The sequence below is a fragment of the Sciurus vulgaris genome (assembly GCF_902686455.1).
Source record: "Sciurus vulgaris genome assembly, chromosome: 9".
In the NCBI taxonomy this organism is placed as follows: Eukaryota; Metazoa; Chordata; class Mammalia; order Rodentia; family Sciuridae; genus Sciurus; species Sciurus vulgaris.
Window position 1 is genome coordinate 105792714 of NC_136469.1, and position 15263 is coordinate 105807976.

General features: G+C 38.1%; 1 protein-coding gene across 2 annotated transcripts in view; it reads right to left on the reverse strand.

Moving 5' to 3' along the window:
* SLAIN2 (SLAIN motif family member 2) overlaps window positions 1–14545 on the reverse strand; it is a 60831-nt gene extending 46286 nt beyond the window's left edge. For both annotated transcript variants that reach the window (XM_079153603.1, XM_079153602.1), the window contains exon 1: window positions 12430–14545. In XM_079153603.1, coding sequence (XP_079009729.1) covers window positions 12430–12818 — 389 coding nt within the window. In that variant the 5' untranslated portion in view covers window positions 12819–14545. The remainder of the gene's footprint in view (window positions 1–12429) is intronic.
* Between the last annotated feature and the right edge of the window lie 718 nt (window positions 14546–15263).

A 15263-nucleotide genomic window follows, 5' to 3' on the forward strand; every position in this document is an offset into this window, starting at 1 on the left:
ATATCAGACATATAATTAAATGATTGAAATAGGAAAGAAGATTGTAGTTACTTGGATGACTTTATATAACTATAGAAATTACTCTTCATATTGTAGTTGCTGAAAATAGACTACTGAAAGACAACAAAGATTTATCTTTGTATAATGTTAAAATAAAAGTTACATTAAAATGATTATGGAAATAAATGAGATTGCTGTGGAAATTTTTTTCATAGGCCAAGGAAAATAATCAGACTTTAATACCTCAGAATCATGGCTCTCTACCCATTCACTGAATATGGTACTTTCAAATCAAAAGATCAGAAACTGTATCTTCAAAGATTGCTATATAAACCAGGTACAGTGGTGCATGCGTGTAATCCCAGCAATTTGGGAGACTAAGGCAGGAGGATCACAAGTTCAAAGCCAGCCTCAGCAACTTAGTGAGGCACTAAGCAACTCAGCGAGACCGTCTCTAAATAAAATACAAAATATGTCTGGGGATGTGGCTCAGTGGCCAAGTGACCCTGAGTTCAATCCCCAGTACCCCAACTCCCCCCCAAAAAAATCACTAAATAATCCCTGATGCAGACATGTATAGATGTTCAAACATTTGCATCTGAATTAACATCAAATAAAAAACCAGGATGACTCTGGGAGCAGTGGCACACACCTGTAATCCCAGCAGTTCGGGAGGCTGAGGCAGGAGGATCACAAGTTCAAAGCGAGCCTTAACAATTTAGTGAGGCCCTAAGCAACTCAGTGAGACCCCTATCTCTAATAAAATACAAAAAAGGGCTAGGGATGTGGCTCAGTGGTTAAGTTGTCCTGGGTTCAATCCCTGGTACCAAAAACAAACAAAAACCAGGATGACAATGTTTATATTGCAATATGAAAAAAGATAAAGCATAGCAGCTCAATTCACAGCTCAATTCAGTTAGATTGTGGAACCAACCTAGATGCTCTTCAGTTGATGAATGCACAAAGAAACTGTGACGTATATACACAATGGAATATTACTGAGCAATAAGAAGAATAAAATTATGGCATTTGCTGGTAAATGGATGAAGCTGGAAAATATCATGCTAAGAGAAATAGGCCAAGCCCAAAAAACCAAAGGCCAAATGTTTTCTCTGATAAGTGCATGACAATATAGAATGGGGGTGGGGGGGAGAGAAGAATGAAGGAACTTTGGACAGTGTAGAGGAAAATGGGGTGGGAGGGTGTGGGGGACAAAGTAGAATGAAACAGTATTACCCTATGTATATGTATGATTACATGAATGGTACGAATCTACATTGTGTACAATCATAGAAATGAAAAGTTGTACCCCATTTGTGTACAATGAATCAAAATGTAGTCTAAAAATAAAAAAGATTTTAATAAAAGAAAAGAAAAAGATAAAGAAGCTGGGCCTGGTAGCATGCACCTGTAATCCCAGTGAGGCAGGAAGACTGCAAGTTCCAGGTCAGCCTGAGTGAGCAAGACCCTGTCTCAGATTTGAAAGGAAAAAAAAGAAAGAAGAAAAAAAAAAAAAAAAAAGGATGGGGATTTTGCATAGTGGTAGAGTACTTGCCTAGCATGCACAAGGCTCTGGGTTCAATACCTAGTACCAAAACAGAAAAAAAAAAAAAAAGAAAGAAAAATGATAAAGAGGCCAAAGTTAATATCAAAGTGGCCATTCTGAGGCTGCAATTTTGTTTCTATTTTTATCATTTTATAGTTTTCTAAAACTTTCAGGCCAGGTGTGGTAGCACACCTCTGTAATCCCAGCAACTCTCAAGGCTGAGGCAGGAGAAACTCTGTTCCAGGTCAGCTTCAGCAACACTAAGTGAGGCCCTAAGCAACTTGAAACCCTGTCTCAAAAGAAAAAATAAATAGGCTTGGGGATGTAGCTCACAGGTAATGCATGCCTGGACTAAATCCCCAGTACCAAAAAACCCAAAACAAAACAAAAAAATAAAAGAAACTTTCATTAATAAAAAATTACCTGTAACTTAATATAATAATTCTGAAACATTGAGACGCATTGCTTTACAATGATTTAACAAGCTTTCTTAGTCAATGTGACAACAGTAATTGTTATTACCATTATATTTTATGAAGTGTTTATTATACCTTGGCATTGCATCATTTCAGTATGTTAAATACACTCATTCTTTCAATCTTAATAAACCTGTGAGACAAGAACTATTACAATTCCCAGTTTAAGATGAAGTCACTGAGAAACTCTGAGGCAACTAACTTATCCAAGGTGACACAGCTATTAAATGGTAAAACCATGATTGTTCCAGAACCTATTAAACTTCACTAAGATTGCTAAAAAATGCAAAAGATCCCTGGGTTAAAGATTTCAATACAGAGCATAATCAGTTGTACAGAGATGGGTGAGAAGACAGATTTGTACACATTTTTGCCATCTACCATAAACATTTAGTAAAACTCTTAATATTTAATGTTTTTTCTTTATTTTATTGCAATATATCAACAAGCATGTAATTGTTACTATTTATAAGTAAAAGGCAAAAATAAGAACCATGTAGCTGAGGAGTTGACTGTTAATGCTATCTCATTAGTATGCTGTTATAGCTTAGCTTAAATAAATGTACTGTCTTGATCAAAAAAAAATTTTTCAAGGGAAAAAATAACAGAATGAATCAAACAACATTACTCTATGTAAATTTATGATTACACAAATGGTATGCCTTTACGCCATGTACAAACAGAGAAACAACATGTATCCCATTTGTTTACAATAAAAAAATAAATTAATTAATTAAAAAAAAATTCAATACAGTTCCCATTCTTAAAGCCTCAATCTTCCTTCCTCTCTTCTAAGCCTTGCCAACTGTAAAGTTATAATCAATTCCACTGCTACATACAAAAATCACAATTCGATCGAAGGAAAACATTCTCAGTTCATATATTTATATAGTGAGTCTATTTATTTATTTAGTGGTGCTAGGAATTGTACCCAGGGCCTCATACATGACAGGTAAGCACTGTACCACTAAGTTACATCCCCAGCCCATAAAAGTCTTAACTTTTAGATTGATTATAATACATTTTTTGGAGGGGGCAGTGCAGGGGATTGAACTCAGTACCTCACATATGCTAGGCAACTGCTTTACCACTGAGCCACATCCCCAACCCAATCATAGTGCATTTTACTATTATATTCAGCCCACTAGCTGACTAAAAGACATCAAATTTATATGGATATATATGATCTAGTTTTTAGATGAATATCATTAGTATTTTCAAAAATACTGGCAATTATTAGAGAGGTAAATTCATTAATAAGTCTTAGAAGCACTAAAGTACCAGTAGTTGTAGGGAAGGATATAGGAGAAATGTGTGTGTCATGTATAACAAAACACAAAACAGCATGGTGAATCCCAAAACAAAAAACAAATGACAACAAAAAATACCCCAGCAAAACAAGCAAGGTAGACTGAAGAAATGTTTAGTGAGTCCCAAACTTTTAGAGACAATGACACTCTATGCTTCCATTTACATTTCATGACCCACTTTAACCCTAATCCACTATGGCATGGGTTTAAAGAAAAAACAAGTTTGATATTCCTTGGGGTAGCACAAAAGTGAAGTTAGAAATTAAATATTTAAAAAATAAAATCCTAGTATTTATATTGCTTGGAAACAGTACCTGGTAAGAACAATACAGAATGCATTAATCAAAAACTGAGTTGCTTCTTTTTGAGAAAAGACATCAAGAAGACCGGGAGTCTCAAATTATACCAGACTCTGCAAATTGTGGCAATAACTTCAAGAAACAACTTTTATGTATACTGGTTACTACAAATCTTTTCAGTTACAACTACAGGTGTAGATAGCAACTGCTTCAAAATTATTTAGTCCACAGAGTATGTGCATATCTATGTAATCCACACTGACTCTTTTAGAGAATTGTGCTTTTTAATGGCTAAAACAGGATCTTACTTGTATAAGACATTTAAGTTCCTGACTGAAATGTCCTAATTTTAACAAATGGTTCAACATTCAAATCCTCCATAAGGGGCTGGGGAGATAGCTCAGTTGGTAGAGTGCTTGCCTCACAAGCACAAGGCCCTGGGTTCAATCCCCAGCACTGCAAAAAAATTAAATAAATTATAAATAAAAATTAAGCCTTTTTCTTATTGTAAATAGTCTCCACAAAAATATTACCTGAGAAGAGTTTTAGAATCCACAAAACATTGGTAACAAAGGTTTATTAACATGCAAAAGAATAATACACATACTCTCAGAGAATTTTATAATTTGCAAATATTACTATAGGTTCTAGAACTAGCTTCTTATATTACTATATTACTTATATTACTATATTTTTATATTACTATAAAAATGAATAAAGAATTTTATTCACTTTGTGAAAATAAGCCAGATAGGAATAGGAGGAAAATCTAAATGTATGTATTTACATATACATGTTTTTAATATACATAAATATATGTATTTAAATGTGTATACAATCTTGCCAATAGGTTAGTCTGAAATATTAGATAACTGAATGCTAAAAAAAGTTTATCAATACAAAGTTACATGCCAGAATTAAAAGAGAATTGTACCCTCTACTCTGTCTGTAGAACTAAAGTTAATATTAGGAATGTCCAGACATTTTATCTTTTGAGTTATATACAAAAAAGATAAGAGTATGTGAGGGTTTCTGAAGTATACCATATTCTGAGATGATGAGAAAGCACAAAATATATTTGGTGAAAGGGATAGTATTTTTAGAACTGACACTGTCCTAAGAGAAAATCCAAACTGTTCTTCAGTTGTTTGTGTTTGTAGTTAGGTATTTAAAATATTGCATAAAATTACCTTTGGACTATGTGTATAAGTTATATTTAAAACAAATTTCATGTTTAGACTGGGGTCCCAACCCCAAGATATTTTATCACACATATGTAAATACCCTAAAATTTTTTAAATTTAAACACTTCCCATCCCAAGCATATTGGGTAAGAGATTCAACCTGTATCAGAATATAGCACTAGATATTTCTGGTGAAGTTGACACTATACCATAAGTATCCTTTAAGGCAATGATCCCTAACCTTGGGGTGATTTTGCTTCCAGGGGACATGTACAATATCTAGAGACATTTTTGGTTGGCCAGAAATGCTGCCAGACACCCTACAGTGTGAATACGGTCCCTGGAACAAAGAATTATCGGGCCCAAATGACAAAGTTGAGAAACCCTGCTAAGATTATTCTTTCACAAGAGAGTCAGATCAAAATAACATTTTTAAACAACATGGATGTTTAAAAGAGGGCTCAATATTTTGATTTGAACTAAACTTTTGCTTTCTGCTTCAGGGCACAAGAGGTAGGCAAAGCCAAGAGGACATTTTGAACCAATTAAGGCAGTTGTGACTTCTGTTCTCATCTACTTTATACTGTCAAAACACCGTTTTTTTGTTTTAAGAACAGTCAAATACTGAAACCCCATCCAAGTCCCCCCTCCCAATTTTCTAGATTCCATAAGCTATTCACAGTATGGTCTCCAAAGCAATGATTCAACTTTATTTCTTTAAATTTTTTTTTTTACTTTTATCAGTATACAATAATTATACATATTTTCAAATTTATTTCTTATTCTCTAACAAATTTCACTCTGGAAAAGTGTCTTTACAGGTCTTCTCTCTATCCTACTAATATGTAATATTTATTTTTTCCCCTATGCTTTTTGACTCTGACCTTCAGCAAGAAATACTCTTTCATCTGTTCCCAAATCCAAAATCCCAGCTCTCATATTCAAATCCATATAAAATTTTCTTTTATGAACTCTTATTATTGGTTTCAGATAGAAGTGAACTCTTGTGTTCACTCTGCCTCCAAACTCTACATAACTTGAAAGCTTAGTTATCATGCTTTACTCAGTCATTTAAACAAATATTTATGTAGTAGCTACCATTGGCCACCCATGGTTTCAGACAGGAATTCAAAGATGAACTAAGATAAAATAGATTTTTATACCTCACATAGAGTTAGTCAAAGGTACATTAAGGTAAAACTACATTATTATACTTCAGACAGAGGTTGTTAATATCTTTCCCTCACAGGTTGCACTGCCATCAAGAAGACTTATATATCAAGTTCTAAATCTCTAGAGATTCAGTTTCTAAGAGTCATTCTTCTGGGGTTTTGTTTTTCAATACTCTCCAGATCAGCCCTAGCCTAAGGATAACCAATGGCAAACAAGAATTTCATTGTGACAAGTCAACACAAGATCCATTATCTCCCTCTAAGATGGGAAATGAGCAGGTTTACTCAAAAGATATATTCACATCCTCAAATTACTAAACTACTCTTTGTATAGCTATTAGATATTAACAAAGAAATACAATCTAATTTCATTATAATTATCAAATTATACTGTACTGATTAGAAATCAAATATATATTAAAAGCTTTTTCACTAACTTGATAGCAGCAATTAAATCTCATTTCTCCCCTTATCAGTCAGGGGTCACTGACAAACTCAGCTTGGCCCACTCCTGGTCCTTATTCACATTTTTCAAAAACAAAATAAGTCTCAACAGTCACTCAATTCAGTGCTAAGTAAGTGCTACAATACTGAGCTATACTCCTAGCCCTAAATCTCTAGTATTTAACTACATACTCCTTAGTTCATCTAATCTTTCCAAATATTTTCAAATTTCATGTTAGATACTATGTTACCTTCCTTCTGTTATTTCTTACAATTCAAGGAGATAGTTTTTCATTTTTTTCTCTACAGTGCCTTAACTTAAGCGAAGTTCACCTTTATTCCAGAATTTAAGGCTTTTCCCAGATCAAAGCAAACTGTTTTGCACTTCTGAGCCATTCCTAGTTTAAAGAAGTAGTTTAAAACCTTCCTCTTAAATAAGCTACCTTGTTCCTGAAGGTGTTCATTTTCTCCATAATTTAGATTCCCAAATGAAAGATCCCAGAGGATATGATTTTGAGTAAATGGAATAGGCAAAGTAAGAATTTACAATACTGAAAGTCTTAAGACCTATGATCTTTTATAAGTTCACTTTTGCTATTAAAAACACAACAGGAGTAAACATGTAGTATATGTACTTTGGTTAGTACAAATATTAAGAAAAGGGGTAACTCAATACATTTATTTTAAGACATTACTTAATACTTCTATTAATGTAAGTATTGACCAAATGGTCTCTTTTTAAAAAAATGTCAAAAATCACACTAATTCATAAAGTTATAGATATGTTCTTAGCAGAAAGGTAAGGAGGCAATGGTTTAAGTAGAGGGAGAAAGCAAATTGCTCTTTGGGCTCCCTGAGGAGTCTGGCACTCAGTGTGGTACCAAAGGTGGGACTGAGGAGCAATACCACCATCAGTGATCCAGAAGTCTCATGGGATGTGAGCTTTACAACTGCGTGGTTCCTCATCTGATATTCCAGGAAAATAAAGAAGTTTCATTTATCTTTTCATGAAAACAAACTACATTTATCTACATTGTAGTGCAGGCCATTTAGCTCATCTCGTAGAGTTCCTGACTCTCATGCTGGAGGCCTGGGTTCAAGTCCCAGCACTCTGGGATTGTGGAAATAACAAACAAACAAACAAAGCAAACTTCCATCCTATCTACATTGTAGCTCAATGGTAGAGCATTTACCTAGTGTGCACAAAGCCCTGGGTTCAATCCCCAATACGGCAAAACAAAAAACAAGAACAACAAAAAAAGACAATGTAGATAAACGGAAATGGAAAGGAGGAAATAGGGATTGACTGCTAAACATTTGGAGTTTCTTTTGGGGATTATAACAATGTTCTGGAATTAGTGGTAACAGCTGCACAATTTTATGAATACACTCAAAGTCACTAAATTGTATGCTTTAAATGTAAGTTTTATAGTATAAAATTATATCTTAACATGGAAAATTCAAGGAAAAAAATTATAGGGTTAGTACAAAGAAGGGATAATCTAAAATATTGGAGCAAAATATACAATAATACTAGATGACAGGGAGAGGAAGAAATGTCTTTTTTAGTTTTTGAGGTTTTTTTCTGTCATTAACTTTTTCAAGTGGATAATGCAGAACAAACTTCTTCAAAGGAAATTGAAGTTCAACTGCAGGAAGGTGATAGTATACTAGAATATAGCTTGAAATGAGTTTATGCCTACTCCTCTGAATGAAGGAAAAGAAATGTATTCACTGAACCATTATCAATTAGAAATGATGGTATACAGTTCAGTGGAAGAATGCTTGCTTAGTAAGTACAAGGACCTGGGTTCCATCCTTTAGCACTATGGGGGGAAAAAGTCCAGATCAGAGGAAATATAATTTCTAAAGAGAAAAAATAAGCAATGTCTAGAAATTCCAGAACAAAGAGATTCTTTGCAAAATTCAAAATTGGGTTAAAGAGAATGTTTGTGACTTTAAGGAAAAACTGATTCCATAAAAGCCAAAACAGTCATCATGAACAAGACAAACCAAATTAATTGTGATTTTTATTTTAATAGTTTTACTGCACTGTAAGTAAGAACCCTGTAGGCACATTATAGTTTAATTACAGCAATGCATTTGACAAAATTTTTCATAATATGTACACAAACAAAATGTTACTGAATAACCATAATGTGTGTTGATTAATGGATTGTGTTAATTTGGAAGAAGTCAAGTTGCACACTTCAGAATAATTCAGTTGTCATTTTAACATTGTTTATCAACAAAGTGAATGGAGACCTTGTAGACATACCTAACAAATATAAAGATGACACTCCAAAAATCAGAAACAATACTTTAAAATGCCTAAATCAAGACTAACAAAATGAAATTTGAAAGCCTTATATTTAAGCTAAAAAACTTCATTTCACAAAAACAGGGTTAAAGAGACTAGTTTAACCACCTATGTATGATATATATGGGATAAAGTTGACTGTATTGGCTCATGTTTAAGTCTAAGTAACAGAAGTTTAAACCATCAATATCAGTTTTAAAATATATAATAACAGCATTATCATAAAACTAATAGTATTTAGCTCAAGCAAGGTATACCCACCACACACTCTGGTCAACTATCACCTAAAATGCCGAGTACAATTCTGGATACCATGAAGAGAGCAACCAGGGTTAAGAAAAAAATAACGATCGTTGAAGGATCAGAGGATTATATTATCTAAGAAATTATTAAACAAACTGGAATTATTTACTCTGGAGAAGAGTGTTCAGTGTGTGGTGAGGAAAACAGATCAGTGGGGACATGATAGTAGTCTTCAAATATTTACAGGGGCCACTCAAGGGTTGGGGATGTAGCTCAGTGGCAGAGCCCTTACGAGAGGCCCAAGGTTTGATCCCCTTAACTCCAAAAAGTAAGCAATGGGCCACTCAGGTGAAAGGGTATCATACTCAGAAAAAGCAAAATATAGTGGAAACAGCATAGGCCTTTGTATATAAATACCTGGATTCTAATCTTGACTTCATCATTTACTGTGTATTATTTGACGCTGAACAAGAGATTAACTTTCCTTACCTAGAAAATGATACCAAACTTACGAATATATAAAAATTAAGTGCAAAAATGTTTATAAGCTGCCTGGCAGAGCCTGAAACACTATGATGCACAATTATGTTAGTTCCCTTGCCTAGACTTTTCTGAGTTATTCTAGAACAGTGTTTTCCAAAGTGAGAGATGCAACCCATTAGCGAGTCACAAAATCAGCTTAGTGAGCAGTAATTGGCATTCCCCCTCCCCATGAAACAGAAGACAACAGAAAATATTAGAGTGAACCACTCATAGTAAAAGTATCCATAGTTTTATGAAACTTTCATGCTATTAATAACTTGTGTACTAGGTTATGAGGTAAAATGTATTTCATTTTATGAAGCTGGGTCCCCTACCCTCCTCCCAAAAGTAGCTGTAGACCACTCTGCCTAAGTTAAAATATATTCTTTATGATACTAAGCAGTTCTGTGGGAATTCAATTAGGTTTAGGAAAAACCCATAACCCTTAGGAATTTAGTGTGTTCAGTGTCCATTTGCATCTTAAAGAAGTTCAGCATTAAAAGAAATGTTTATTTTGTTGAACCCAGTTTTCCCCACATTTATTGACCCCGGAACCCACAGGTACTTTTTCCCCATAATGCCAAATGGTACCTTCAGAACTAGCATTTTGTGGTATATACATGTGTGGGAAAACATTCCTCTAGATGGGGGGGGGGGGGGAATAATGGTACGAAGGGTAGAATCTATAGAAGGTAGGTTTTTGGTTTGCCAAGAAAGAAGAAAACCTCTTGACTCATAATCTTCTGGCACTGATACCTTCTCCCTCCAACTTATACCCACAAAACATATCCCAAAGCATTTTTAATATGATTTTTACAACTTTCCAACTTTTAATTTACACAAATCTTTTCAGAAAATGCATAGGATAGCTATAATATAAAGATAACAAGCCACATCAAAGCAGCAAGCAGCCATCATCTGGTCAAAAGAAACTTCTAGCATAGTATTTAAGAATACTTGTTTTACCTTAACAAATCTCACGCTCAGTAATCAAAGTACTCAAAGACTTAATCAGTTTCTTTTAAGTGGAGTCAGTGTATTCTAATTATAATCTAAAATGGGCTGATGAGTGCTCATATTATGAGCATCATTATTATCATCACTTGGAAGGGGCATGTGATATTAGGATGATTTTAGGTTCTTTTAAAATGTGTACATACTAAGGATTCCTTTGGGAGAATGTGATTTTACACTACATGAAAAACTGTCACTACCATAGTCAGTTCTAATAATATTTGTTATCACATGACAATAAAAGGCTTGACATCATATATTCAAGAGTACCTCTGTTATTCATCTTTCTAACTAGGAGTTACAAATACCTTTTGTAGTTGTCAGAGCCTACAATGCCCTTCCTACTCTTTCCCCACCCTCAGACTCCAAAGACACCTCCTCCTTAACATTTGTCCCAACTACTTTAGACCATTATTTTCTTCCCAGTTTCTGTGCACTGTCAGTACTTCTTGTCCAACCACTATTCTTTAAAAAATTCACTGTATATATCCTACCTTATTTAGCTGCTTAAAACTTAACTCTCAACATGACTGCAATTGCTATAATTATGAACAGGCAACAACACTTAGGAATTTCCCTTGACATCATGTTAACAGTTCACGAAATATTCCTTGATTTCAATTACTAGGCCTAAGGGTAACAGTAGCTAGTCTTGGAGAATTTACCACATGCCAAATCAATGTTAAATTATCTCAATCTACACAACTCTATGAAGTTTTTTAAAAATAATTTTTATAATTTTCTCCATCAAACAGGAAAAAAGTGAAGTTCAAAGCACAAAAGTGAAGTCCAAGGTCATACAGCAAGTAAGTGGCAATTTCAGGGCCTGAATCCAGGCAAAGCTCAGAACACTTCAGAGTTCCAGCGCTGTTATAGCACTGTGAAGGATTTCCATTCCTCTAAATCAGAAGTTTCAATTTCAACGAAGAGTAGAAACATTTTAACTAAAAGTTAAAACTTATAAAAAAAAAAAAAAAGAATTAGAAGAGAGAATTTCCCACAGACATCTGTATTAGGATCTGTATTAGGTAGCAATAAAATAGGAGGGGAAAAGCCTCCGTGTTCTTTCTATTTATGAAAGTGATATAAAAGTGTGGGTACAAATTCATTAAGAAGTGGCTTATGACAATACAGCTTTGGCTTAGATATTTAAATAGTGTATTTTTCTTTGCCCTAGGATGACAAAGAAATGAAAATTGGGTTTGCTAATTATCGCTTCACAACTCAAAAAGAAAATGCCAGATCCAATTCTTCTTTAAAATTTAAGAGTCAGTGCTCTTGTTCCATCCTTGACTCTTCACACAAAGCATCACCATCCTCTGCCCCCTTCACACAAAGCAAGCTTTACCCCACTGCCCAAAGGGGAGTGCTGATTCACACGGCCTCCCCATCGCCACCAGATATATACCCATCCCACTCTGGCCCAGAACTCTGACCACTGCACTGACGTAGACGACTCTGGTGGCCCCCCTCCCGCCAACCCGGTGATACCTCATCAAGCAGACCCCTCCCTGACATCCCAAATGCTCAGGCCACCATCGGAAAGCTGGTATGTTCACACAAAGCAGAATCCTTTCCGTCGAAGCAGTTTCCCTTCTCTGACTCCTCCAAACGTTCAGACCTACTCAAGGTGTGCCAACCTACGGACCCACCTGGGTCCAGCAACCCCAAAGGGTTCGCCACCCAAAGGAGAACTGGCTACATGCCTTTTTCCTTGTGCACACCTCGAATCCCCAACCCTAGTTGACCTTCCCATAGCCAAAGAAAGAAAACCTCTAGTCCCCTCCAGAGAGCGGACCCTGCTACACAAAGCGCGGCGTCCTACCACGGGGACCCTCGCAAGCCGCTCCTCCGCCCCCGGCCGGTCCCCGCCCAGCCCCGGCCGAGCCCCGCGCTCACCAGCTCTCCTCCTCCTCCTCCCAGCCTGACAGGCGCTCCAACTCGTCGGGCCGCAGCGGCTCCACCTCGTCCAGCAAGCCGCCCTCGCCAGACGCCAGCAAGGAGGTCGCGTCCCGCAGCTCCTCACTACTCGTCCGTCTCGGGCCCGACCCGGTCCCGCTGCCCGACTTGGCGCTGAGGCCCAAGGGGAAGCCCCGAGGGGACGCCGAGCCAGAGGAGGGAGTGGACACGCCGGCCCGAACCGGGCTGCCGGGCCCAAGGGGGCCTGCGCCCTGCACGGCCCCCGAGCGGCTCCTCAGCTGCTCGTTCTGCTTCTCCAGCTTCTTCACCAGCTCCTGCAGCTTCCGCACCTCCTGGTCCGCGTTCACGTTGGAGTTAACGTCCTCCATCCTGGCCCCGCCGCCGGCCACCCGCTCGGACTCACAGCTACAGGGAACCAGCCGGAGGAAAGAGGCGTCACCGCCGCCGCTGCCGCCGCTCACTCTAGCTGAGGCGCCGGCATAGAGCAGGGACAGGCCCCACCGCCAGGGTCCCCCCAGCTCGGGTTCCGAAGCGCCGCTGGCCCCAGCCGAGCCGCCTCATCTGCGCCGGCTCCGGGATTGGGGGAGGCGGCGCCAATATCCGGCCTCTGCCGCCATCTTCCCTCCGTCCCTCCGCCCCCCGCAGTCCGGCTCTGTCGGTGACCTCAGAGCGTCGGGGGTGGACGTGTCCGCCGGCGGGCGCTGAGAGGACCAGGCGCCGGGCTCGCGGCGGGGCGGGGCCGTGGGCGGGGCCGGCGAGACGACCGTCGGCCGAAGGGGCGGTGCTTCTGCCGGAAGGGGTGTGGCGGGAGCGTTGGCGAAGGTGGGCTCGGGAGAACCAGTCCTGCGCTCACTGCTGAAGAGAGGAGCTCGTTGCCTGCGGGTCCCGGGCTGCGAATCCGGCTCTCTTTCAGTTCGCCTGTTGGTTTTAGTAGAAGGATGTGAAGTATATTTTCACCCACCGAAACGGTTTGTGGGCCTCGGGGCCAGTCCTGTCCGGACTCGGGTCCTGTGTGTGGGCGCCCAGCCCCAGCCGGTGGAGAGAGTTTACTTTGTTCTGCAGATGTTTAGTTGGTGCCTGCATGACATCGGAGATGGTCGAGGCTGGCGGGAGCCCCGGAGGCCATCTGCGTCCCTTTTCTTCCCCTGAAAACGAGAAACCCGAATCCCAAATGGTTAAGAGAGGTCTAAGGTCGAAATAATGACCATAATTTGTGGAGTGCATACTACGGGGCCAGACACTGTGATAAGCACTTTTAAAGGCATTATATCATCAGTTTTTCCGAATTCAAGTTTATAACACACTGGCACGGAAGCGGGGAATGGAAAACCGCTTTTCTCTCCTCGCCTTTGAACACCAATTAATGCACACTCTGCTTTTTGTAATATTTGGATTATTTTCTCCGGAAAAACTTTGAGAGTGTGCCCTAAACGTTTCTAAAAGTTGTGTATTGAAAGTTTGTAAGAAACGTGGTGACAGTGAGATACATGAATGTAAAAATCTGTATGGGCTTGTGGTGTATACGGGCGGCAGCAAAGCCAAACAAAAATGCTTTGTTTCCATTACGTTCGCTCCTCCTCAGATGTCAGTAGTGAACTACTTGGCTTGTGTTTGCAGCTTTCCTCCAACTGCCTCCTCCACCCTTTGCTAACAATGATCCAGTCCTATTACACCTGGGTGTGGAATCACGTGACAGGACTCACGACTTCTACCGACTTCTACCCTTTGCCTTTCTGCTCGTTTTCTTTGTCTAGAATATACTATTTTCCAAATCTGATTCCTTTTCTTAAAATTTATGCTCATCCACTCAGGAAACCTCTTCCTGATAATGCCACATAAAACTAGTTATTTTGCTTACTTAGGCGCTACCTTTTCTATAAATTTTTGCACTTTTTTTAAAAAAATTGCAGTCTTTCTAAGAAATCTTTCATTTGTTTCTGACTGCATCTAGTTAAAAGGAACCTTTCATTTTTGCTGGCCATGTCTAGTACCATGTCTGACAAAGTGGACATTCAGTAAATGATTTGTTGAAAGTCAATAGAATGTTAAGTTCTGACAGGCCAAGAACCAGAAAGATGTTTATTCATAGCAAAAAAAAAGGATATTTCAAAAGTTTGCATTGTAACTATAAATAATTTCTATAAATAATTTTTCTAGTTATGCAAACCCAAAGGATGCCTTTGTTTGCTAGCATACAATAATTGTGAAGTAGTGAAGTAATATATTTATTCTATATTCTATAAATACACATCCAAAATTGCTATGTCTGACATATATGAAGTTATTGCTAGAGTTAAACATCAAGGCTACTTCACATACAGCAGCTTTCACTTGTATTTAATGGTTTATAAAATAGATTCCAACCAGCCAGTTTCTATAAGGAGAACCCTTTAAATATATTCCTCGAAAAGAATAGTTCACTCAACATTCCACTCCTCTGCTTAGTTTGTTGTGTACACAGCAACATTTGATCCTTATCATAAATCACTTCAGGTCATTTCCCTGCTCAGAAGCCTTCCTAAAAGTTGCTTCCCAACGTTCTTCATTCCTTGCCTCTAAGGCTGTAGATACTTGATAACTTCTACAAGTGTCTTATTGACTACCCCTCTATTCTAGTCACGCTGACCTTGATCTTCCTCAAGTCAAGTGTGTTTCTACTTTCAGAACTTTGCACTTGATGACTGATTTATCCAGAAGCTATTGCTCCTCCAGAATCTATTGTTACACGACTGGCTCCCTCACTTCATTCAGGTTCTGCTCAAATGTCATCTAGGTTCACTATCCTCTCTATTACTGTTCTCAGGAAACAGCAG